This window comes from Chiloscyllium plagiosum, chromosome 4 (assembly GCF_004010195.1).
Source record: "Chiloscyllium plagiosum isolate BGI_BamShark_2017 chromosome 4, ASM401019v2, whole genome shotgun sequence".
In the NCBI taxonomy this organism is placed as follows: Eukaryota; Metazoa; Chordata; class Chondrichthyes; order Orectolobiformes; family Hemiscylliidae; genus Chiloscyllium; species Chiloscyllium plagiosum.
In genome coordinates this window covers 34,792,371-34,818,386 of record NC_057713.1, presented here as the reverse complement: position 1 = coordinate 34,818,386, position 26,016 = coordinate 34,792,371, and the positions used below count along the sequence as shown (strand labels likewise).

Sequence of the window (26,016 nt, the reverse complement as noted above, 5' to 3'; positions counted from 1 at the left end):
AACTTAAGCAGCTCAATTCCAGCCAGGAAAAAGCTTGATTAGCAGGTTGTCTACTACCTTAACGACTGAATCCCTTCACCACAGAAGCACCATGGTGGGAGTGTGTACTATTTGCAGAATACACCGCAGCAACTCAGCAAGGCTTTTTTTGAAAACATGTGCCAAACTGAAGTTCACTGTTGCCTCTTTTTAAAAAAAAAATTAAATCGCTGCCTATAACTTTATTCCTGCAGTCCCCTTTGGAGTCAGAATACTGAAAAGGGTGAAAGAACACTGGTGATATCCACACTGAATATTTCTAATATTGAGTTCATGGGCAAGGGTTTTGCTGACCCCTGATAGTTGGGCACTTGTCCAATCATGGGGGCCTGACTGGAGAGTTTTACCCACAGCAGAGCTTGATGGAGACTCCAGGAAGTGGACAGTTATCAGCTTAATTAATGACCTTATTAGGAGTATTTTACAGGGTCAACAGCATTTGCCAATGGTGGCATGAGTCCTTTTCCCTGAAGAGGTGAATGGATGTGGCCTCCATAAGATAGCCTGCAGCATTGGCACCATTGGCTTGATGGCCTAAAGAGGAAAGGAGCTCTCTTGGCTGCAATTAGCTCCTTAAAAGGGTAACTGGGCCTGCAGTGTCAGGTGTCTCCCATTCTCAACAGGACACCAGGCTTTCAGGCATATGTGTGGACTAGAAGATATACCTGTGGTAAAACTGCGAAGGCAATAAGTGCAGACTTGGAGTTCAATGACATCAGGGTTTCAAAGCCTATGGTAAAATTCAGGCCATGGTATCAACGTAGTGAAAAAAATAATAAATTAATGGTACTTGAGTTTTACTTATGTCCACTATTCCTTTTTGATCAATGGTCTAACATATTGACAGGCTGCCCACTTTGTGGAACTCATTATTCTCTAAATAGAGTCAAGCACCTCAAACTCAACTTTGTTTTCCATTTTTGGATAGTTGTTTTATTACAGTAACTTACTTCTGTATTGCAGAAAAAGATACATTTTGTCAAAGCTTTCCATCTTCTACTCATTTGGATAATCCACAAAAATACCATTTTGAAGGAAAACCATTTTGCAAGAGGAGTGTGCACTGAATGGTTGGCAAGTGGTTTCTGACTGGTATATGTATTACCATGGAGATTGCACTAGTTAATGATGATTGACACTTGGCTGACAGGCTTTAAATTTTAAATCAAGCAGTTTGACTATGATTGATCAAGGCATTGCCTTGATAACTTGGTAACTTGATGATTTATCAAGACCTGAAAAAAAACGTTGCCATTAAAAAAATGTCTAGTTGTAATATCAAAGATGAGACAGGCTTGTTTTGTTTGCAAATATAAAATGAAAGCTCTTGTATTACCAGATAGTTAGAAGTCACATCAACTGTAGGATACCTTTCATGGATGTTCTCATTGTAAACTAGTCAGACTTAGTAAATGAAAACATTTTATAACCAAGCAACTTATTTGACTGAATAAATGGTTTAGGTAATGAGCGATATTAGTAAATCTGTAGACAATTTGCTCTTGAAGATGAGTGAAGTGAACAAATCCATCAGGAAACATGAGTAAATAGACAGTTGTAAAAACTGAATTTCTTAGATAGTTTACTATGCTAGAATTTATTCAAAAACTTAAATAGGTCCACAATAATTTTACTACCATATCTGCCCAATGGGCCTTGTCATTCTGATCTATGTTTTCACTCAGAATGTTCATTGGTAGCCTGTCTCCCACTTCTAGAATTCCCTTTCAGACCTTGAGAAAATAGTTTTACTACTTCTTTGATGTAAATGTTAGACAGCAGAGCGTAGGATCCACCCTTGTTCTTTCAGACACAGCTTATTTGTATCAGATGGTCTGAAGGTTTTCCAATGCTATAAAGATTACAACCCCAATTCTGTCATTCTTTGTGATCAGGCTGCAAGGTTTCACTGTGTGAAGATTTGGTCAACACTGGTTTTTTTCTATAAGAGTATGTAAAAGGCATTGTTTGCAAAATAACATCAATCCATGGGCACAAAGATGAGCCTTGGCTTAGGATCTTGATCTTCTACATGTAGCAAGATGCTTCAATTCAGGACCATCACCAATTTCCCAGAAAGCCTCTTCCTTCCTCTATTTGCAAGTATGAACATTGTGGATGCGTGTGCATTCTTGGCAGCTCACATGACAACACCAGTGGAAGACACAGTGACACTTCTCCCTACGTTTCTCAGTCCTTGTGTCATGTCCACGGCCACAGCATAGCAACTCACATCCATCAATTCCATGTGATGTGATGTTGCACTTTCGGTGTCGCGTGCCAAATGAGCCAGTTGAAGGATTTGGGTTGCAGAAATTTGGTGATGTATCATAGTAGACCAAATCTCTCTCTGTTGGAGCTTTGAACAAAGTGTACTTGGGACGAAGGGTCTCCACCCAACCTCTGGACTCTCGATGTTTCTCCACGATCATCTCAGAGGCACTGTCATACTTATCTTTTAAGTAATCTCCAATCACACGGAAGTCAGGCTGTGACCACCAGCATGTCTTCACCTCACAGCTCCCTGATAGTCCATGACACTTGCACTTCAGGTGCATGTGGTCCAAAATGGCCTGAGAAGGAAATAGGACAGTTCTTTTCACTATTCGGGCCATCCCTCATAACCAAGCAAAACATTGCAGTCAATTCATATTGACTTAGGAAACAATGACCTGACAGAGCACATGACACATTTCAAATTCTGACACTATCCCTTCTGAATGAAGGAAGGAAAGTAATTCCATGAGCAATTTCTCTCCCACTTCTGAAAGCACTCAGTATGGTGATAGAATCCCACAGGTCCCAACGGGCTACCAGTAACAATCTATATTGGTCCGATAGTATTGGTTAGAATTTATTCAAAATCTTTAATAGGGCCACAATAATTACCCTGCCACATCTGCCCAGTGGGCCTTGTTATAACGATCTATGTTTCACTCAGAATGTTTATTGGTAACCTATCTCCTAACAAACTATGGAAAGTTGGAAAACTGAATTTATTAAATGGGTGCTTGACGGGCAATAACCAGGTAGAATCACCACAGGAACTCAGCTGATTCATTCATGATCTTCAGGGAACGAAACATACTTGGACCTAAGGCTGCAATTTACACTACATGATCGCAATCCCTTTTGGTCAAGTAAACTTGGGCAATAAACAAAAAAAAAGCTGGTGTACTTTTTTTGTAACAAAGTGTCACAAGAGCTTCACAGAAGCATTACAAAGCAAAGCCTCTGATATGGCCAAAAGGTTGAAGAGGTAGATTTTAAACAATAGACAATAGGTGCAGGAGTAGGCCATTCTGCCCTTCGAGCCTGCACCACCACTCAATATGATCATGGCTGATCATCCTTAATCAGTATCCTGTTCCTGTCTTATCTCCATAACCCTTGATTCCACAATCCTTGAGAGCTCTATCCAACTCTTTCTTAAATGAATCCAGAGACTGGGCCTCCACTGCCCTCTGGGGCAAAGCATTTCTCAATCAGATCCCCTCTCGGTCTTCTAAACTCAAGGGTATACAAGCCCAGTCGCTACCGTCTTTCAGTGTAAGGTAATCCCGCCATTTCAGGAATTGACCTCGTGAACCTACGCTGCACTTCCTCAATAGCCAGAATGTCTTTCCTCAAATTTGGAGACCAGAACTGCACGCAGTACTCCAGGTGTGGTCTCACCAGTGCCCTGTACAGCTGCAGAAGCACCTCTTTGCTTCTATACTCAATTCCTCTTGTTATGAAGGCCAGCATGCTATTAGCCTTCTTCACTACCTGCTGTACCTGCATGCTTACCTTCATTGACTGGTGTACAAGAACACCCAGATCTCTCTGTACTGCCCCTTTACCTAAATTGATCCCATTTAGGTAGTAATCTGCCTTCCTGTTCTTGCCACCAAAGTGGATAACCATACATTTATCCACATTAAACTGCAGCTAAATCTGAGAAACTATACACAGCTAAAGAAACATCCTCAGGGATGAAGTGTGTGTGTGTGTGAGAGAGAGAGAACTGGAGAGAGAGAGAGAGAGAGAGAGATTTACTGTGGGAAGTCCACAGCTCATGCCCCATGCAGCTGACAGAAAAGCCAATACAGGAGAACTGAAAACAGAAATGCTGAAGAAGCCAGAATTAGAAGAGACCAGATAGCTCAGAAGTAGAGCTTGAAGTATTTCTTAACCAGGGATCAACATAAGTCAGAGCATCGGAATAAGAACAACCTATTCTTCAGAGATTAGGGATACAAGCTCAGATTTAGCTGCTGTGTATAGTTTACTACCACCTCACAGGATGCATTTGCCACAAAGCAACTATTTCTTTGAAAGAGAGTGATTGTTGGGTGTTCTCAATTGCATGCACCTTTTCAATCATGTCATGGATGGTGCTTGTTTATCCCAAACTTGCTGAGATTTCTCACTCCCAAACTTATTGAATACTAACCATGCGGCCGGCCTCATTGTTGTGCCGGTTCATGGCGGAACGGGCATCTGGCCTGTTCTCTCGGGCATCTGCAAACTCTCGTGACACCATGCTCCCGAACTCTACATCCTCACTGCATCCACCCCATTTCCAGCCTTCGCCCGGCTTGCCCTTGTGCCGGTTATCACAGCCGCAGATGTTTGCAGTGCCCTCAGCGCATGAGCGAGTAATGGCAAAGGCGACACCTGCTGAGGCGATGGCGTGAACAAAAGCAGATTCCCTTGTTGCTGCAACAAAAAATACACAAGTATCATTTATTTATAAGTTCAAAATCCTATAATTCATGGCAACACCAGAATTGGATGGAAATGGCAGAAAAGTGTTCTATATTATGTTTAACTTGTTGTGATGCACAGACATCACTGTAAACTCAGTATGGGTACTTGGAGCATTTACAATTCCTGTAGGGAGTTTGCTAGCTGGATGGCTGGTTTATGATGCAGATTGAAGCCAGCGGCATGGGTTCAATTCTCACGCGTGCTGAAGTTACCATGAAGGTCCTTCCTTTTCAACCACTGTCTTAGCTGAGACATTGTGATCTTCAAGTTATCCACCAACAGTCATCTTGCTTTCTCTCTCTCTTTCTCTTTCTCTCTTTCTCTGTCTCTCTTTCTCTCTCCCTCTATGGTCCTCTGTAACTATGGAGATTCTACTATATTACACCTATAGATAGCGTTATGCTGATTGTAGTCAAAATTAAAAATGTCACATGTGATATGATCTTTTCTCTTTCTCTTTCAAACCAAGTACAATAAGGAACTTGAAAAGAAGGTGAAGTAAGTAACTGTGAAGCTGCCAGATTAGTAACCTGGCAATTATGATAATACTTATTAATTGATTGTCAGTACCCAGTTTGGCCTATATTGAATGCCAGTCCCACTTCAATGTGGTTGACTCTTAACTGCCCCCTGAAGATTCCAGTGTGGCACAATTCTCAACTGATAAAGAGAACCTACCATGACTTTCTCAATCCTCATATCAGGAGGATAAGAGTCATAGAGTCATAGAGGTGTACAGCATGGAAACAAACCCTTCGGTCCAACTTGCCCATGCTGACCAGATATCCCAACCCAATTTAGTCCCACCTGCCAGCACCCAGCCCATATCCCTCCAAAACTTTCCTATTCATATATCATCCAGATGCCTTTTAAATGTTGCAATTGCACTAGCCTCCACCACTTCCTCTGGCAGCTCATTCTATACACGTGCCATCCTGTGCGTGAAAACATTGCCCCTTAGATCTCTTTTATATCTTTCCCCTCTCACCCGAAAGATATACTTTTTAGTTCTGGACTCCTCCACCCCAGGGAAATGACTTTGTCAATTTATCCCATCCGTGCCCCTCATGATTTTATAAACCTCTATAAGGTCACCCCTCAGCCTCCGATGCACCAGGGAAAACAGCCCCAGTCTATTTAACCTCTCCCAGTGGGTGAAATCCTCCAACCCTGGCAACATCCTTGTAAATCTTTTCTGAACCCTTTCAAGTTTCACAACATCCTTCCGATAGGAGGGAGACCAGAATTGCACACAATATTTGAAAAGTGGCCAACCAATGTTCTGTACTCAATACTCTAACCAATCAAGGAAAGCACACCAAACACCTTCCTCACTATTACTTTAACAATTACTTTAAATTCTTCCAATCCATTCTAACAATTGATTGCACTGTGTAAAAAAAAAACTTGCTAATGCCTGTTTTAAAAATTGCCTTTTCCAATGTTGACTGCTTCCTGATTCTATCTAAAAACCTGTGCACTTTCATTTCTTATTGTTCCTCCTTGAGTAATCTGGAAATTTGGATATATAATTCTCCATATCTTCATACAAGTATTTGATAAATATGGTGAATGTTGAGGCTGAAGACCAGATCCTCAATGAAAACCGCGCATGGTCCCTAATCAAAGTAACTGCAAACCCAAAATGCAGATGTGTTGTGTAGTGTGAGAAACAACAGTCAAAATACAGTTTGGCAATACAGACAAGATTTCAATTTGTGCTCATTCAAGGAAGCCTCATTTTTGCGGACCATATTTTTGAAAATCATTTGCAGGGTGCCCTTAAATTTCTGATCTGGGCTCCCAGTAGATGAGGCTCCCAGCATGCACAGTCAGAGAGTGACCTCTTTCAACAATAAGATAGATTGGTCAAATTGGTATCCACTGTCTCTTTGTCACAGAGGAGGTATTCTTTCCTGGAATGATGACATAACTTAATTACCTTTATCCAAAACAGGTCCAAAAATTGCCAAATTATCCTCAACTGTTGTGCAATTCCATCTCCTCCCTCGGAACTGATGCTGGCATTCCTGAATCCCAATTTTCACTCCTTCTGCCACACTTGGCATAATCTCCATGTAATTCCGGCAAAACCGCAACTGCTTTGGGACAAGCCCAGGAATACTTCCGCACAGGATTGGCTGAGTTGCCAACGTTGAGTACTGATGACCAACTGCCAATGACCTGCAATAAAAGAGAAGACACTTTTAATCAGAAGTCAGAGGTCAGAGGAAGTAACTATCATTTATTTCCATGGATTCTTTTGAAGTTTAATGTAATGGTGAGAATGGGTGAGCACAGGTTGACATCTTAAGGGGGAAAATCAGCAGCGTTAATTTTGGCACCGATAAACTAAATCAAAGAACATGCATTTGTAGAGTATCTTTCATGACTTTTGGAATATCCTGAAGTAATTTATGGTCAAAGAAATTTTAATGTTAAATCATTATTATAATACAGAACTCATAGCACCCAAACTGTACACAGCTTGCTTCCATAAGCAGAAACATGATAACTGATAATTTTCTTTTAAGGAAGTGACCATAGTTGTGAATCAGTATTGGCCAGGATAGTATGTATAATGCCTCATCTGCTAAACAATGTAGTACCAAAATTATGGTGGCATTGGTCCAATAAAGGTTGCTTTTGCCCCAGCTCTGAATCCACTCCCCATACAGAATGAGCAGGGAAAAGGTCACATGAGCTTGTGCATACTCTCCTGAACATGAACTTATACTCTCTATTGCCAACCTTTTCACTTATACATATCTTTCTGATCAGTTTCCAATGGCAAAAGGTTACAGTGTGAAGTAAAGTTTCTTTCAATCTCATATTCCATTAGTCACCTTGTACACACAACAAAACAAAATATCATGGTAAATTTACTCGGTCTGCCATTTTTAAGTCACATTAAAAATTCAGTCTCTTTGGTCCATAAATTGTCCATAATGTTCTGCTGCCTGAACATTTATATGCAGGTGCTGACAGGTGTATAAAACAGAAACAGCATCATTCTGTACTTCCCCCATCAACACTTTACTCTGGGTCTCCAAATTACACTGCACTTGACATCTTGCCTTACACACCCATGCTCTTTGATGCTTAAGTAGGATTCTTTAGCATTGCTTTACATACCTCTATTCTTTACCTGTGACACTGACAGTTGTATCATCTTTGCCTAGTCACCTGAACTGAATACTGCCCATTGTTACCATGCAAGTATCTCATTCTCTGCTCCAATCCTTTGTTCGCGTTTAATTCAATGTATTTGGGACTGATTCCAAGAACTTAAAAATGTAACAAAAATGAATGACAAAGAATAATCATTTAACTCTTTTTCCACCTTTCTTCGATTTTTGCCACTTAACTCCTCATCTTGTAAAGCTGATCTAAGGTCAGTTCAAAATCTAGTGTCAGAACTTGTTACTCTAGCTGGTGTAAGAAAAAAAGAGGCAAACTTCAGTCATTTTCTACTGCTCCTATGCCATAAAATATGAATGCACCAGTATGTTGAGGGCTATAAAATTAGGCTTGCTGTGGTAACTTGATTTAATTGAGCAGCTTGCAATCATTCAAGGCTGGGCTTCTGCAATGTGGGCTACACAAACAAGGCAACATTCATTGCCCTTCACTAGATGCCCTAAGGATATCAAAAATCCATCATATATTGTGGAATTAGACTTATTGTTGATGGATTTTGTCCTACTCTCCTCTGAGTCATCAATACACAGTTCTGACCCCACTGTAGGACAGGTGTGCAGTGATGTCAACTGTATACTGGAACTTTGTTGGCTTAAGGAGTTTTTTTTGTCAAGCACGCACTGCTGCAGTTTGTCAAAGGCTAAGCTGGATCAGCTGGTCTGGTGTTGAAGCTATATGTCAATAGTAGCCTTTCTTGAGAGAGGTGGCTGCAAATTGCAATATATTCTGAAATCTCTCCTTCAACATATATGGGAGGTGGAACACTTAGACAACATGGTGTCAGGGCTGCAGAGAACTTTGCATTGGGAGAGGGGAGGATCCAAACATCATGATCGATGCAGGTGCAAAAACAGACGCAGGACAAGGAAAGACGTTCTGCATAGATAGTATGAGGAGCAAGGTACAAATTAAAAGGTTATAACCTCTGGAGTAATAAATCAGCATGGAGCAAACTGGAATTGGACAAATAGAATTCAAGAAAGCAATGAATGGCTCAAACATTGGTACAACAGAAATGGGTTCTAGCTCATGGGACACTGGCAGCAGCCCTGGGGAAAATGGAATCTGTACCATCGGGGAAATCTACATGTGACTGTGCTAGAACTGATGTTCTCATGAGCCACATAACTAGGGAGATAGAGAGGGCTTGAAACTAAATCATGGGGGCAATGGATCAAATTTGGGAAGATGTGGTAAATCAAAAAGTGAACAGAAGGCAAGAGAGATAGGTTTTATTATAGGAAATAGTAAACAGGCCCGGGCAGTAAGGATAGAAGACTACATACCTAACAGTAAATCACAGATAAGGATAGCAGTTACAAAAATAATAAAAGTACAAAACTAAACATTCTGTGACTGAATCTATGTAATATTCAGAACAAAACAAACAGATTGATAGCACCACTAGAAATGAATAAATATGATCTAATAGTTATCGCAGAAGTAAGACTACAGGATGATATAGATTGGGACCCAAATATTGAGGAGTACAAGGCAGCTAGGAAAAAATAGAAGAGTAGCTCCATTAATCAATTTTTAGCAGGATAGGGAGGGAATACCCACGGTTTAGAAAACCAGGAAACAGAAACAGTTTGAGTTTGGATGAGAAATAATGAAGGCAAAAAGTCACAGTGGGAGCAGTGTACAGGCCCCCTAACAGTAACTACACAGTAGGGTGGGTATTAGAGGAAGAAATAATGGGAGCTTGTCAGAAACATATGGCAATAGTCATGAGGATTTCTAATTTATGTATAGACTGAAAAGTCTGATGAGCAAAAGTAGCCTTTAAGAGGAATTCATTGAATGTTTTCAGGCTAGCTTCTTAGAATGGTTTGGAGATGCCGGTGTTGGACTGGGGTATGGTTATAGTCCAACAGGTTTAATTGGAAGTACACTAGCTTTCGGAGCGCCACTCCTTCATCAGGTGGTTTCGGAGCGGCGCTCCAAAAGCTAGTGTGCTTCCAATTAAACCTGTTGGACTATAACCTGGTGTTGTGTGATTTTTAACCATGCTATACATGATCTAGTACTGAACAATAAGAGAGTTAATTATTGGTCACTTTGTGAAGGTGTCCCTAGATAGCTCCATTCATAATATGATTGAATGTTATATTCAGTTTGAGGGAGAGAGAAATGAATCCAAACTAGCATTTTGAACTTAAATAAGGAAAATTATGAGGGCATGAAAGCAGGAAGTGAACTGACAAATTAGGTTAAGGCACAGATGGATGTGGGTAATGGGTATAATCTTACAGCCATTATCGAGACATGCCTACAAAGAAATCAAAGCAATCAGGGAACTATATATTTAAGGGGATGTGACTTTTAAAAGGACAGGCAGGAAGTAAATGATGGTGGCTACTACAAGATGGGATAAGTAAGGTAGCAAGAAATGATCTTAGATTGGAGGATGTAGAATCTATATGGGCAGAGGTAAGAAATAACAAGGTGAAAACTATACTGTGGGAGTAGTCAAAAAAACCCTCTAACAGTAGCTGTACTGTAGGACAGAGAATAATAAGGGCATATAAAAAGGCAATACATTAATAATGGCTGACTTTATGAATTCTGTCCTTGTTGTCCCTACCAAATTGATTTTCCCAATCTACAATGAAGATTAGAGCATATTGTGGACAGTTTCCTAGAGCAATATGCTGTGGGTCCAAACAAAGATCAGGTTATTTTGATCTAGTAATGTGTGAGATGCGTTTAATAGATGGTCTCAGAGTAAAAAGGCTCCCAAGAAATACTGACTATAACATGGTAGAACTAAACATCGAGAGTGAGAGTAAGAAGCTTGGGTCAGAACTGTGCTAAACACAAATAAGGGCAATTAAAAAGGAGTGAGGAAGGAGTTGGGTGGAGTGGACTAGGAAATGGGTTTAGCAGAAAAGAAAGTTGATGAACAAAGCAGAGGTTTAAGAAATAGTTTATGACGCACAACAAAAATGTTTTCCATTGAAGAAGGAGGATTGTAGGTAGCGAATAAACCAACTATGGTTAACCAAGAAAGTTGAGGATAGCATGAAATTAAAATTAAAAACAAACAATGAGGCAAATATTAGAGGTAAGCCAGAGAAATGGGAATTTTGTGAAAGCCAACAAAAGATGAGCGAAACATAATTATGAGAGAGAAAATAAACTAGCAAGAAATATAAAAAATGGACAGTGAGGGCTTCTTAAAACAAATACCTGACAAAGGAGCAGCACTCCAAAAGCTTGAGATTTCAAATAAACCTATTGAACTATAACCTGGTGTTGTATGACTTCTGATTTTGAGGTAATATGCACCTGGCAAATCTGGCTGAGAGGGCAAAGCACAAAATGGCAAGACAGACAACACAAGGTAGGGATGCTGTCGGCATTTATGAACTGGTCCAATGTCCCCAGGGCATATTCTGTACCACTCTGAACAACAATGGCAATTTGGGTTCCAGGAGCCCAATTTTTCAACTAAAAAATAGAGGCCTACTGTCTGAGATAGTTGGAGCTTCATATAACAATAGCACTTTTTCAAAATGTCAGCAACCTTTTGGTCTGTGTTACTGAGGCTGTAAAGGTACATTTAATCGTAAGTGATGAGGCAAAAGCATCTGTCATTATTGGTAGGTAACATAAATAACCTATTGATATTTATTCTCTTCTGGCTTTCCTATTCTCATCTGTTCTCCCTTCCTAATTCCTGTTTTCCTGCACTGTTTCTCCAACAATAGCATTGTTTGTAGGGCCTATGTTCTGACCAATGCTCGATCGTCAATCATCACCGCCAAAAACAAACCACGTTCTTTGAAAATTTATTAGTGTTGTTTCTTTGTAATCATATTCCGTAAAACTGAAGGCTGCCATATTGCCTAAAACACTGTAGATACACTTTGACTAATTCATTATAAATAGGCTTTTTGGATGTTTCGGAGATCTGAGGGTAGTACTAAATGTAACTTCCTCTTTTCTAAACTTTTGTACATTTTGTACAAGAAATTAATATTTATGTACATATTTGCAAAAGCAAATGTATTGACTATAGGCTGCTGGCTGACCAGCGCTGTAATACATACCGACATCTGCAATAAATAATGCACAGGAAGGTCTCTGCTATCCTTAATTTAACATTACTGTAGCCTGTTATTCAACACCCTTACATATCAACCGAGAAAACTATCACAAACTGACAGTGCTTTAAATAAGTTGGAAGCTGAAGAACGACCAAGACAAACGTGCATGACATTTATGCATTTGAATTAGAGGAAAACACAAAAACTAAGGGGATTAAAATGGAAATCGAAAAATCAAAGGGATAAACTTGGTAATACATTTTAGGGGTATGTTACTCTGGACAATTTTCAAAGACAAGGAAGGGAAAGAACTTAGATAACAAACTCAAGATGTCCGAAAGTGCTTACAGCCAGAAAAGTTGACTTGACGTGCACAGTCATACTTCTGAAAACATGAAAGCTAATTTGCACTGCAAGAATTCTGTAGAGAATCCCTGCTGAGAGCAGGATGTGACAATGTGAGGGTGGTCCTGGATGGCCGGGGTGAGGTTAATAACCTAAACATGTAATCCAATTGAAGATATTGCCTCATATGCTAAGAACCAGAGCCAGGAGGCAGAATAAAGAAAGACGTCAAACAGGTCAGTTTTGCGAGTCAGGTTTCCTCTACAGAGGGAACATAGTTTGGTCAACTACTATTCACACCATCTGACACTTTTGATCACCTGCAGAAACTTATTATTCAGCCTGTAAACACTTTACTCACACCATTTGTATGATTTTTTGATCTCTCTGCCTATAAATTCTGTGCCTGTGTGCTTCTCTTCACTTCATCTGATGAAGGAGCAGTGCTCTGAAAGCTTGTGATTTCAAATAAACCTGCTGGACAAGAATCTGATGTTGTGTGATTTCTGACCTTGTCCACCCCAGTCCAACACCAGCTCCTCCACATCATGACTACAAAAACACATTAGGAGTGTTGTCAAAGACTGACTAACTGAGTCTGACCCTCGCCCATAGGAATCCCAAGCAACCCGGGACATTGTAAGCATATATTAAAAATCACCAAGTTATAGTATAAAGAGAGTATTTATCGGTTGTGCCATTTCAATATCCAGAGGAAAATCCTTAAACAAGTAGTATAGGAACAGATCATTTCTATAGAGTTCAAATCTAACAATAGGGCTTGATAGTCAAGGAAGTCGTGATAAAATGTGCATAATTTTTCTTTTGTTTATTCATAGGATGTGGGTGCTGCTGGCTGGCCCAGAATTTATTACTCATCCCTAATTACCCTCCTGAACTGCTATAGTCCATTTGATGCAGGTAGATTCACAATGCCACAATTTAAATATATTAAAATCACTTTCAGCATCTGGTTTCCAAACAGTGACAAATGGACATGACTTTTTTTTTAAAGATTTTCTTTCAAACAAAACTAAAGATCAGAAAGTCCTTCCAGAACAGCGTCCTAAGCATTGCTTAGAAAGGAAGTGACTGTAGACGATTTTGTGTGTTAATGGAAAATTAACTAACTTGTGAAGGTTTATGACAGGGTGGCTAAACAGTGAAAGCCATTAGCTTGTCTTCACTTATAATAATCAAAGACTGATTTTAGTTCAGAAAACCCAGAGACTGAAAGCTTTTATGGCATTTCAGAGGAGACCTGACTAGGATCACAAACAATTTTAGTTCTTTCTAAAAGAGATCAGGAGAAGCAGTCACCTCAGGAGAAAAGTTAATGTTTGTATGACATCTAAACAAGGATTGAATGGTTAAAAGCTCTCAGTTTTGACAGAATATATGTAAGTTGACTCGACAGGACAGCAACTGGGGAAAATCAGTTAAGTTGCATTTAAACACTTGGGGGGGGGGGGGGAGTAATTTCTCAGGCATTGAAAAATAGGTAGAAAACTTTGTTTTGCAGCATTGTTTGAGATTTTTCTAAACTGTCTTCTAACCCTTTATGCATTATGTACCTTTGCAACTGAAGGACAGGCAACACACATAGATTTGCCATATGCTAAGTATCCTGGCAGCTCTCTTTCATTAATTCAGCCAAATATTCTCATCTTGTCCCTATCCTTTCCTTCTTTGATCCTCCTGTTAAAAGGCTGTTTCTGTCCCTACTCTTCGAGCATGATTCATACTATGAGGCTTAAGAGGCAAGATATCCTGTACTTCACACATTTTCACCGAGTATGTTTGGTATTCTCGACAGTCTCTGCTATGAGTTAAAGTCAATTCAGGGTAGACAGATCATTGTATTTAATTTGTGCTGTATCTGTTAGTAAGTTTTATAGAACAACCTAAAGTGAGGTTTACTCTGGATTTAAACTGCTGTATTTGAATTGTTGGTATTTGAAAGGCAATTTCTCTTCTGACCTGTAACTGATTTGCCTGTCTTCAGTGTCCGTGCCTTCCGTTTCACTCCATTGTTTATATAAAAATACAGAAATCAGAAATCTTTCAGACATCACACAACCAGACAGCTTCACTTGTTTCTTTCTGCTGCATATTATTTTTTCTGATTTCTTTGATCCAGGTTCCTGTGAAGGTGACGGATTCCACAAAGGGTCAGGTTACACACATCCAACCCACATTACACACGGACACCTGCTACATCAGATTCTTAGTACTCATTTGTGGTTAGGATAATGGCACACCATCATTTAATGATCTGTGGATTGGCTGATAGGTGGATAAAAATGTTACTAGTGGTTTCAGACTTAGAGGAGAAGAATAAGTCACGAAGGAATATCTGTCCTTTTTCTATTTAAGAGTTACTCAGTTTCTAAGTCTCTGTCTTCACTCTCAATCTCTCTGCAATTCTCATGTATAATTATTGGCACTGTATTCACACATTACCTTCATTCTTAATGACTTATAGAGTCATAGAGATGTACAGCACGGAAACAGACCCTTCAGTCCAACCCGTCCATGCCGACCAGATATCCCAACCCAATCTAGTCCCACCTGCCAGCACCCGACCCATATCCCCCCAAACCCTTCCTATTCATACACCCATCCAAATGCCTCTTAAATGTTGCTAAACCTATGCCCTCTAGTCCTGGACTCCCCGATCCCAGGGAAAAGACTTTGCCTATTTACCCTATCCAGATTAACTCTTCTATTCATTACCTATCCCTCCTTGTTCGTTTGAAAAAGCTTACACACACATACACACACCAACAGTACTAACATGCCCTAAACTCACCCTCATCATCCCCTCCATCTTAGGACAGCATAAAAAGTTTGACCAAACTGTGATAACAGCACATATTGTTCACTGTGTACAGTTTAATCAGTGGTGAATTAAATGAGTTAGCACTTTATTAATTGTCATTTATATAAGAATGAGAAACCTATTATATTTATATTATAATGAGAATTTAGGAGACATGGTTAGTAAGTTTGCAGATGACACCAAAATTGATAGTATAGTAGTCAATAAAAAAAATTATCTAAGATTACACAGAGATCTTCACCAATTGGGTCAATGCACTGAGGAGTTGCAAAATAGAGTTTAATTTTGATATGTGAGGTATTGCATTTTGGCAAAACTCACAAGGACCGGATGTATAAAGTTAATGGTAGGGACCTGTGTAGTGTTGTCGAACAGAGAGACCTAGGGGTTCAGCTGCATAATTCATTGAAATTTGTGTCACATGTAGACAAGGTGGTTGAGAAGGCATTTAACATGCTTGCCTTTATTACTTAGACCTTTAAGTATAGAAGTTGGGACATCATGTTGAGGTTGTATAGGATGTTGGTGAGACCTGTTCTGCTCACCCTGTTACAGGAAGATATTATTAAATTGGAAAGAGTTCAGAAAACGTTTACCAGGATATTGCCAGGAATGGAAGGCTTGAGTTATAAAGATAAGCTGGATAAGCTGAGACTTTTTTTCCACTGGACCATAGCCCTTCAGTCCTTGTAAATCTTTTCTGAACCTTCTCCAATTTAATAATATCCTTCCTATAGCAGGACCACCAGAATTGTACACAAGTGGCCTCACAAGTCCAAAAGTGGCCTCACCAACATCCTGTACAACCTCATCATGATGTCTCAACTCCAATACTAAGCAATGAAGGCAAGCATGTTAAAGACCTTCTTAACCACTCTTTCTACCCGTGATGCAACTTTTAAAGAACTATGTACCTGAACCCCTAGGTTTCTCTGATCTACAACATTACCCAGGGCACTACCATTAATTGTATAAGTCCTGCTGTCTCTCCATGGACGTTACCTGACCTGCTGTGATCTCTAGCATTTGTTGTTTTGAGTCCTGCCCTTGTTCACTTTATCAAAATGCAATACCTCACATTTATCCAAATTAAACTCCATCTGCCACTAATAAAATCATTGCTCATTCTTCCAAACACCAATGTATATAGATACAGCCTAAACATTTTCTTATAGGATAATATCTTCATCCCAGGAATGAGTCAAGTGATCGTTCTCTGAATTGCTTCTAACAAGGTTGCATTACAATCCAATTTACTTGAAATAAGGGTTTATATTCTATCAACAATTTTTATTAATGAATTTTCCTGCACAACACCACCAATGAAATAACTATGGTTCAAGGTGAAGATCTTGAGGCAGATAGATATCATCATTTCTTGTTTTGCCCATATTCTGAAAGTAAACAAGAGTAGCCAAATCTTGTTCAACATTCAACAAAAGACTAGCATCCCTGGCACAGCAATATTATACCAGTACCATAATGTTAGTTTATATGCTAATCTGAACCATAATCTTTACTTCAAACATGAGTCTACAAAACTACTTAACCAACCTCTCAATAATTTACACTATATGCATAAGCAAAATAAATACTAAAATGTACCAGTGACAAGTCAATTTTAAACTCTCCCGTCAGTGTAGCAATGTGCCGTCTGTTGACCTTTTGCCATTCTTTCTAAATGGTGTCTGAAATCTGAATAATACTAACTGCAGTCTGACGTATGATCACTATAAATTTAGCATAATTTCTTTTATACTCAGTACACCAAATGTAAAGTGTATAACTCATAAAACTTTATTACTTACTTTGTCCTTACATTCTCTTTTAAAGATCGATGTATCTGAACACCTAAGCCTTCTGACTTTTTTCTCAATAGCTTTACTCCCTTGCATTTTCCTGCAATAAATTTCACAATTTACCTTATCTACCTCATCTGTGTTATACTGAAACTGTTTCCTGAACTCTTCATGGTTTTCATTGTTCATAATTTTTATGCCATTTACACATATTGATATCATAAATAATCGACTGTCGAATGATATATTTGAAGGAGAATAACAATACAAACAATTGCCTCTGGGGTTTAAATTTTCTTGTTCACGGATTCATAGGACGATATATCCCATAAGGAAGCCATTTGCCCCATTATGCCTTTGCTGGTTCTGTATGTCATCCAATTAGTACCATTTCCTGGCCCTTTCTCTTTGCTCTGCAATTTTGTTATTTTTAAGTAATTATCTAATTCCCTTTGCAAGTTATTGAATTGGCTTCCATTACCCTTTTAGGCAGTGTATTCATAATAATTCAATGGGTGGAATTTCATACCCTCCCACATGGCACGTTTGGTGGTGTTAGGACATTTAATTGGGTGAGAGAGAGGCAGATGGGGCGGAGGGTATGGTTGCCTTCTCATCTCTATCCTGATTAGATTCATAGTGCCAAGGTTAATGGTGGCCTTCCCACCGAACAATTAAAATCAAGTTGGCAATTTCAATCCCACTTCAGGCCTAATTGTACTAGTGTTGGTATTCACTCAGCATCAGGGAATGGATGTGCTATGTTGGGAGCTCATGAAGCAAACCTCCTTGTGGTTCCTTGTGAACTCCAGGATGTGAACAATATGTGGAGTCCTTCACTCAAAGACAGTCAGTGCCTAGTCAAATGACTCTGCAGTGGGAAGGTATGGTGTGCTGACAACCCCACCAATAATCCCACTCCCATCCTAACCCAAGGCCACATCATGCCATCACACACCTGTGGCCTGAGTCCATGGTGACCCAAAGGGTGGCTGGGTATAGTACTGGCAGCAAACATCAACCCGCAGTAGCACTGCCAAACAGTGAAGAGCTGTTTGATTTGCCTGGAGTTCTTAGGGGTGGAATCTTTGCCTCAGGTCCTTGATCTTGAAGAATGCACACCACTGCCCAGTCAAGTGCTGCCTGGTATTTGATTTGACAGACCATCTGAAAAGGGGTAATGTGCGGTTACTTGCTAGCTGCAGGGTAAAGACTCCTATCAGCTCTTTTAAATACTACCCACTGCATCAATGGTCCCTTTTTAAGTATTAGATGATTACATGATTAAGCCTCCCAAATGGCATCCAAGGACCTTAAAAAATATAAACAGACATCTATTGAATTCCTTTTATTCATACAGGTATTATTTCAAAGAACTCTGTTAATATGCCAGGCATAATTTGCCTTTTAATTGTTTATGTTCACTGTCCTAATAGGTTCATAGCTTCACAGTGAAAATTAATTTCATTCTGTAATACGGATGCTAAACATTGAGCCACAATTTGTGTTCTGTTTATTGGTCTACAGCATTTATCATTGTAGATTATTCAAAGGAGGTAATTGTTATACAAGGCAGTTAGTACCTTAAAGCACTTGACATCATGTGATAATCATATGTATTAGGACTGTTTCTGAGAGGAGCCAACAGGTGTGTAGTGCTTCTTTCATTGAAGTGTTGTCAATACCAAATGTTTCATTAGCAGTAATGTGTGCTTACTTTTAATTTAAGCCTGATATCTCAGAAGAGAAATCATATATCATGGGGTGTCACACAGCAAAGTATTAAGTAATATGTAATACCTCTACACTTTTCATCATGATTGCACCTAGCGTCTGCAAAAGATTTGGTGTGAGCATCATTCCCCATTTGCTATTAACTAATACCAAGAAAAAGAATTGGTGGCAGTGAATTTATACAAGGCTAAGAAACATCTTAGATGATTCCAGAGAACATGACTACACAGCATTACACTCTACATGCAGTGTAGGCATCTGAAATTATACCACAGGAGCACAGATGACCATTGCAGTCTCATATAATATGTTAACACTGCTCATCTTCTGAAGAAATATTCAGATCTACAAAAAAGTTCCAGCTGTCTAAGAATAAGAAAGAGGAAAAAAATCCATTCAGAAAGCTGCGTGTTTAAAATATTCAGCAGTTGAAAGAACACAGAGCCAGTCAATCTCTGATTGCAACAGGCTGCAGTTAAAAAAGAACAGCAACACTAAGACATCTCTGGACACATAAACAACTAGAAACAGTGAAAAATATTGAAAAGTTTGTGTAGACAGAGACTTCTAAGCAAATATAAAATCACAAGTCCTTTGGACAGAATTAAACTGAACTGTATGAAGAGACCATTCATACAATATAGAATTGCTTCAGGATTGAAGCAGCCCAGATAGAGCAAGTGAACATTTTTTTTATTCTTTATCCCTTAGCAGATCATGTGTTAAAATTTCAGAATACAAAAGGAGAGACAGAAACCTTTGTTAATGTTAGAGTCAGAGTCATAGAATTGTACAGCACAGAAACAGACCCTTCCGTCTAACTCATCCGCCAATCAGATATCCTAATATAACCTAGTCCCATTTGCCAGCATTTGGCCCATATCCCTCCAAGTCCTTCCTATTCTTGTATCCATCCAGATTCCTTTTAATGTATTTTATTATAAGAGCTTTTGACAATTAGTCTTCATCAGTACCAATGTTATAAATCAGAAGAGCAAGATTTAATAGAAGAATATGGTTTCCTGGAGAACCTGTTGAAAACTTTATTAATTACCTTTATGCATTATTAGAATTTTGTGACTTTGGTGATTCACAAGCCGAACTAATTCGAGTCAGAATTACTGTCGGAACGTCTGTCCATTTCTTTTAGATATATGACCATCACAGATTATCTCATATTGGAACGATCTATTCAGATAGTGGAAGAAACTGAAATTCAAAACTAGCATAGAAGAATGATGGAAACTGAAAGCCATCTTTCCTTTAGAAGCTCATCAGATACCGTCAACTCTCTAAGGCACAAATACATCAAAACACTGTAGGTTAGTCTTTTTAAAGTCTTTTAATGTTAGACGTTACTGTTCTAGGTTTGGAATTAAAATAAACTCATAAACAGAAACAAAGTCCAGCTTTATCTCAATTAAAAAAAGAGGATAAAACACCAAAAATCAAAAACAATCATAGCACCTCTGAATTTATAGTGATTACTTACACAGAGAGGTTAACACCTTACAGCAAGTGTCTTTGGAAGAAAACCCAGACTACCAAAACATAGCTTCATCGGAACATATGATGAAATGCCACCTTTGGAAGATGTGAATCAATTATTGCTTTGGGTAACAGGTGACTCATGCGAACTATATATGTCAAAGATTGTACAGGTTAACAGTCATCCAAATAAATGTAAACTTTGTGTGGCAAGTGTTCCTATTCTATCTGAACAAATCACTTGGTTAAAGAGAGAGAGGCTATAGCAACCCTGACAGAGAATACCATGGCACAAGTAGGACAGGGCTCAAAATCAAAAGAAAATATTTTTAAAATACAGAAATCAATACAATTTAGAATCAGTGCATGTCATCAGAAACTAACACTTCTCACTTCTCAGCAGAAAAGTATGCTTTGCTTTTAAAATTCCACAGTATTTGGAAGTACCTCAACCACCTTAGAAGCCAAATGCTGTTGATCAATATAACTTCACTTAACAGGATGAAGACTTCATAGGTTTCAAAAGAATGTTTACTGGTCATAAGAGAAAAACATACACCACTGAAGATTAATTATATTGGTATCCAACAATTATTCATCTGAAGATCAGAAGATACTACTAAATTCACAGGTTTGGAGGAATTATCCAAATGTCTTCCTATCTAAGGTAAATTTTGGAATCTGATCATCAGACTTTCTTGACCCAACAACCATCAGGAGTTAATATTAGAAGCTTGATACAGCCAATTCAGATGTTCAAGGCAGTACCAAAACAGCTCAGTCAGCTTGACTATTTATGATAGTGTAGAATAAGGGGAACACTCATTTAAAACTGAAATGTGAAGAAATGAAGATGTGGAATTTTCTACCCGAGAGAGTTGTAGAAGCTAAATAATAAAGTATTCAAAAAGAAGAAAGACAAATTTTTGAAATATCTGGGAATTGAAAACTCGCATGAACTAGTACAAAACAAGCGCTGAGGCCTGGACTAGATCAATCATAATCCTGCTGAATGGCAAAGCAGAATTGAATGGCCTACTTCTGCTCTTAATTCTGATGTACTAATGATTGAACATGAAAAATGGCATTATTGTCCAATTGCACATGTACGGAAGTGGAAGGATAGAGTCTACCTGAGTAAAAAAACCAAAAGGAAAAGATTGCTTCTCTCTGAAACATAACTATGTTCTCTGACATGATGTGAGAAAACTAAGGATCCTCCAAGAGAAGCAAATGTTCACCAGTGTCATGGATGCTCACAAACATCTTCTGCAAAATGGAAATCAAATCTCCACCACCTTTCCAGGATAGCAATAAACTGCCCTGATTGTCTTGTCTTTGAGCAGTTGACTTTCAACCTGATCCACTTGTCAGCCATTTGTCTCATCAGAATCTTAGAGGGAGATGGAGTAGCAATAAACCTCCTTTACTTATTTGAAATAATTGAGTCCAGCATTTAATATACAGAAAAAGGCAATGGGCTGGCAATGGCAAAGGGTGGGAAAGAGCTGGCTGGGGTTATAAAAGACAGTCAGGACTAAAACTGACATTATGTCATTAGCTCTGTCCATCAGGATACAAAGGGCTAGTTCTGCGAAGAGCTGACCATTGTGCTGTACCAGTGCCCAGAATAGCCTCGCTGTGAACACCACAATGTTTCAGCACAAGTAATGTGTACTTGTTGACCCTGATGAACAAAACGTATTGCAGACATAATGTAACTAGCTGTTAATGTATGTGTAACAAACATTTACCATAGGCATTCTTCTCTATTTGGTATCAGTAAACTAGACAGATATTATGAAGAACGAATGGTGTCAGTGAGTGTACACACAGCATCTCTGGTGGTTCCAGAGAACGTGGCACATTCCATTATGCTATGGTGAAAATACTGGGATCAAAATTATATAAATAATTGCCCAAGTTATTTAATTCTGTGAATAGCTGGTGATTTAGTGGCAATGCCACTGGGTTTAGAACCTCAGGCCAAAGCTCACAGAACATAAATACATAGAATATAAGAGCAAGCCTTTAAGCCTGTACTGCTATGGCTGATCATCCAACTCAATATCATGTTCCCGTTTCCTTCCCATATCTTTTGATCCCTTTAGTCCTAAGAACTATATGTACATCTTTCTTGAAAGTCTTCAATGTTTTGGCCTTAATTTTGTGTGGCAGAGAATTCCACTGGCTCATTACTGTCTATGTGAAGAGAAGTCCAGTCATCCCTGTACTAAAAGCCTACCCCCTTATCCTGAGACTGTGATCCCTAGTTCTGGACTGTCTGGACACTGAGAACATCTTTCCTATATCTACCTTGTAATCCTGTTAGAATTTTATTAGTTTATATGAGAATGCCTCTCCTTCCTCTAAACTCTAATGAATTTTGATCCAGTGTCTTCACCCTACATCAGTCCTGCCACCCCAGTAATCAGTCTGGTAAACCTTCTTAATACTCCCTTAATAACAAGAATAGGAGAAAGTGAGGACTGCAGATGCTGGAGATCAGAGCTGAAAATGTGTTGCTGGAAAAGCGCAGCAGGTCAGGCAGCATCCAAGGAGCAGGAGAATCGATGTTTCGGGCATGAGCCCGAAGAAGGGTTCATGCCCGAAACGTCGATTCTCCTGCTCCTTGGATGCTGCCTGACCTGCTGCGCTTTTCCAGCAACACATTTTCAGCTCTAATAACAAGGATATCCTTCTTCAGATAAGGAGACCAAACCTTCATGTAATACTCCAGGAGTGGTCTCACTGAGAACCTGCACAATTTCAGCAAGACATCCCTGCTTCTGTACTCAAATCTTCTCACTATGATGGCCAAAATGCCATTTGCCTTCTTCTGCTGCACCTGCTTACATTCAGTGACACCCAGATCTCACTGCGCCACCTCCTTCTCCAATTTATCACCATTCAGTATTAACTTGTCCAAATCACATTGAAGCATCTCTACATTCTCCTCACAATTCACCATCTCACCCAACTTTATGTCATCTGCAAACTGTGAGATGTGACACATGTTTTCCTCATCTAAATGATTAATATATATTGAGAAGAGTTGAGGTCCAAACATTGCCTGCCACTTGGAAAATGTCCCATTTTTTCCTACTCTTTGTCTCCTATCTGTCCACCAGTTCTAAATTCTTTCCAATGAACTCCGCTCCCATGTGCTTTAGTTTTGCATGCTAATCTCTTATGTGGAACCTTATTGACAGCTTTCTGAAAATCCAAGAAATGCACATCTACTGGCTTCCCCTTAGCCATGTAACTAGTTATATTCTCAGAAAATTCCAACAGGTTTATAAAGCATGACTTCCCCTTTGTAAATCCATGCTGACTCTGTTCGATCCTGCCACTATGTTCCAAATACCCTGCTATTACATCTTTTACAAGGAACTCTAGCATTTTTCCACCACTGATGTCAAGTTAACCATACTTTGTGGCTTTCTTTCTGCTTCCCTTCTTAAATAGTGGAGTTACATTATCTACCCTCCAATCCATAGGAACTAGACCAGGATATAGAATTTTGGAAGATTACCATTAGCATATTTGCTGTTTCTGCCATCCTCACATTGTCTGGCCTACATTTGACTCCAGACTCAAACCAATGTGTTTGATTCATAGCTGGCCTGAATATTTAGAGATGGGCAATATATCATCATCATCGGCAGCACCTTGCAGACAAGGATGACTCTCTTCCACCCTCAGGGTGAGTCCAGATGGCTGTACAGACTGATACAGATATCACAGGTGCTGTTACATTTGGGGCAGAAGGTAGTCACAGGTGGGATATTGGTGTAGCAGCGCGGTCCTTTCGCTGTTTTTGCCTGGCTTCTAGCTAACAACATCCCATGAACAAATTGGGAGATGCACATCCTTGTGTGACAGTTGCATTAGAAGAGTTTGACTAAATTAATGATTAGCTCTGACATGAAGATGTTCAATACTGTAGCCTAGAATTTCTCTATACCATACCCAATGTAATCAGCTGTTTCTCATTACAAAGAAGAAACTAATTTGATTAATCGCAAATGTAATATGGAATATTAATCTTTAATTTCATCTGCTGATTTAATGGCTTTGAGTTAAGAAGGGAAAAAAGTAACTTGAGCTGCAAAGACACTTAAAATGGCTGAAATCACTTGTGCAATGGGTTGGCAAGTTTCTCAAACCCTCTGAAATTGAATCACCAGGTGACATGCCTGGATAGCTTCCCTGCAGAACTTCACACCTGTCATTTATTGAACACTTTAATAAAAATCTAAGGACAGTGAGCTATGAACCATCTTAACTGCCAGGAACAAAGAAGGTCTACTGAAACTCATTATGCAAGGAGGACTCCCTTTCAATAGAATCCCGATAGTTTTGACATTGGGCAATCAAAGCCTCTTAAAAAAAAGTTGTCTTCATTGCCTGCCAATACCCAGTTTTTCCACAATTGAAACCTCATCTCAGAGGACCTAACATTAAAAGCTTATCCGCTTGCATCATTGAGAAGAATGTACACAATGTAAAAATAATATCCGATCTCCTTGCAAAATATAGCATCAGTTGTCACTCGCTAATTCCCAAGTTCACATACTATCTTTGTGACTGCAAATGATTATATTATAACTAGAACCAAAAGAAATTTTGAATGCCACAAAACTCACTCTGCAAAAGATGAATTACAGTCAACATTAGAGTGGTATTGGAAAAGCGCAGCAGGAAAATCGATGTTTCGGGCAAAAATCCTTCATCAGGAAATCTTCAGCACAGTTTAAGTGATACTTCCCAGAAAAACAGACAGCTGGCATCAACCACAGCACCATGAGAGTTTCAAGACTACCTAAAGAGTGTACATTTCTTTTTCTCTTATGAACATTAACTTTTTTCACCTTCACCATGATTTGTTCTGCTTTATTTTGCATGCTGGTATGTATACAGCATTGAATTAAAAATGGGTTTTAATTTTTAAATTAGTTTTACATGTTAGCTGAGAAGGTTTCACAATAAAACTAATTCATCATGCTGGAATTTTTACCAGAAATCAGCTAAGTGTCATTAGTGCTGAAAATGTGTTACTGAAAAAGCGCAGCAGGTCAGGCAGCATCCAAGGAGCAGGAGAATCGACGTTTCGGGCATGAGCCCTTCTTCAGGAATGAGGAAAGTGTGTCCAGCAGGCTAAGATAAAAGGTAGGGAGGAGGGACTTGGGGGAGGGGCGTTGGAAATGCGATAGGTGGAAGGAGGTCAAGGTGAGGGTGATAGGCCGGAGTGGGGGTGGGCGCGGAGAGGTCAGGAAGAAGATTGCAGGTTAGGAAGGCAGTGCTGAGTTCGAGAGATTTGTCTGAGACAAGGTGGGGGGAGGGGAAATGAGGAAACTGGAGAAATCCAAGTTCATCCCCTGTGGTTGGAGGGTTCCAAGGCGGAAGATGAGGCATTCTTCCTCCAACCGTCGTGTTGCTATGGTCTGGCAATGGAGGAGTCCAAGGACCTGCATGTCCTTGGTGGAGTGGGAGGGGGAGTTGAAGTGTTGAGCCACGGGATGGTTGGGTTGGTTGGTCCGGGTGTCCCAGAGGTGTTCTCTGAAATGTTCCTCAAGTAGGCGGCCTGTCTCCCCAATATAGAGGAGGCCACACGGGGTGCAGCGGATGCAATAAATGATGTGTGTGGAGGTGCAGGTGAATCTGTGGCGGATATGGAAGTATCCCTTGGGGCCTTGGAGGGAAGTAAGGGGGGAGGTGTGGGCGCAAGTTTTGCATTTCTTGCGGTGGCAGGGGAAGGTGC

The 26,016-nt window shown here is 39.5% G+C and overlaps 1 protein-coding gene across 2 annotated transcripts in view; it reads right to left on the bottom strand.

The window, feature by feature from the left end:
• Window positions 1-437: 437 nt before the first annotated feature.
• wnt3a (wingless-type MMTV integration site family, member 3A) overlaps window positions 438-26,016 on the bottom strand; it is a 72,802-nt gene continuing 47,223 nt past the window's right edge. For both annotated transcript variants that reach the window (XM_043687937.1, XM_043687938.1), the window contains exons 2-4: window positions 6,734-6,975; window positions 4,475-4,740; window positions 438-2,612 (exon numbers count right to left, since the gene is read on the bottom strand). In XM_043687937.1, the coding sequence (XP_043543872.1) occupies window positions 2,133-2,612; window positions 4,475-4,740; window positions 6,734-6,975 (988 nt within the window). In that variant the 3' untranslated portion in view covers window positions 438-2,132. The remainder of the gene's footprint in view (window positions 2,613-4,474; window positions 4,741-6,733; window positions 6,976-26,016) is intronic.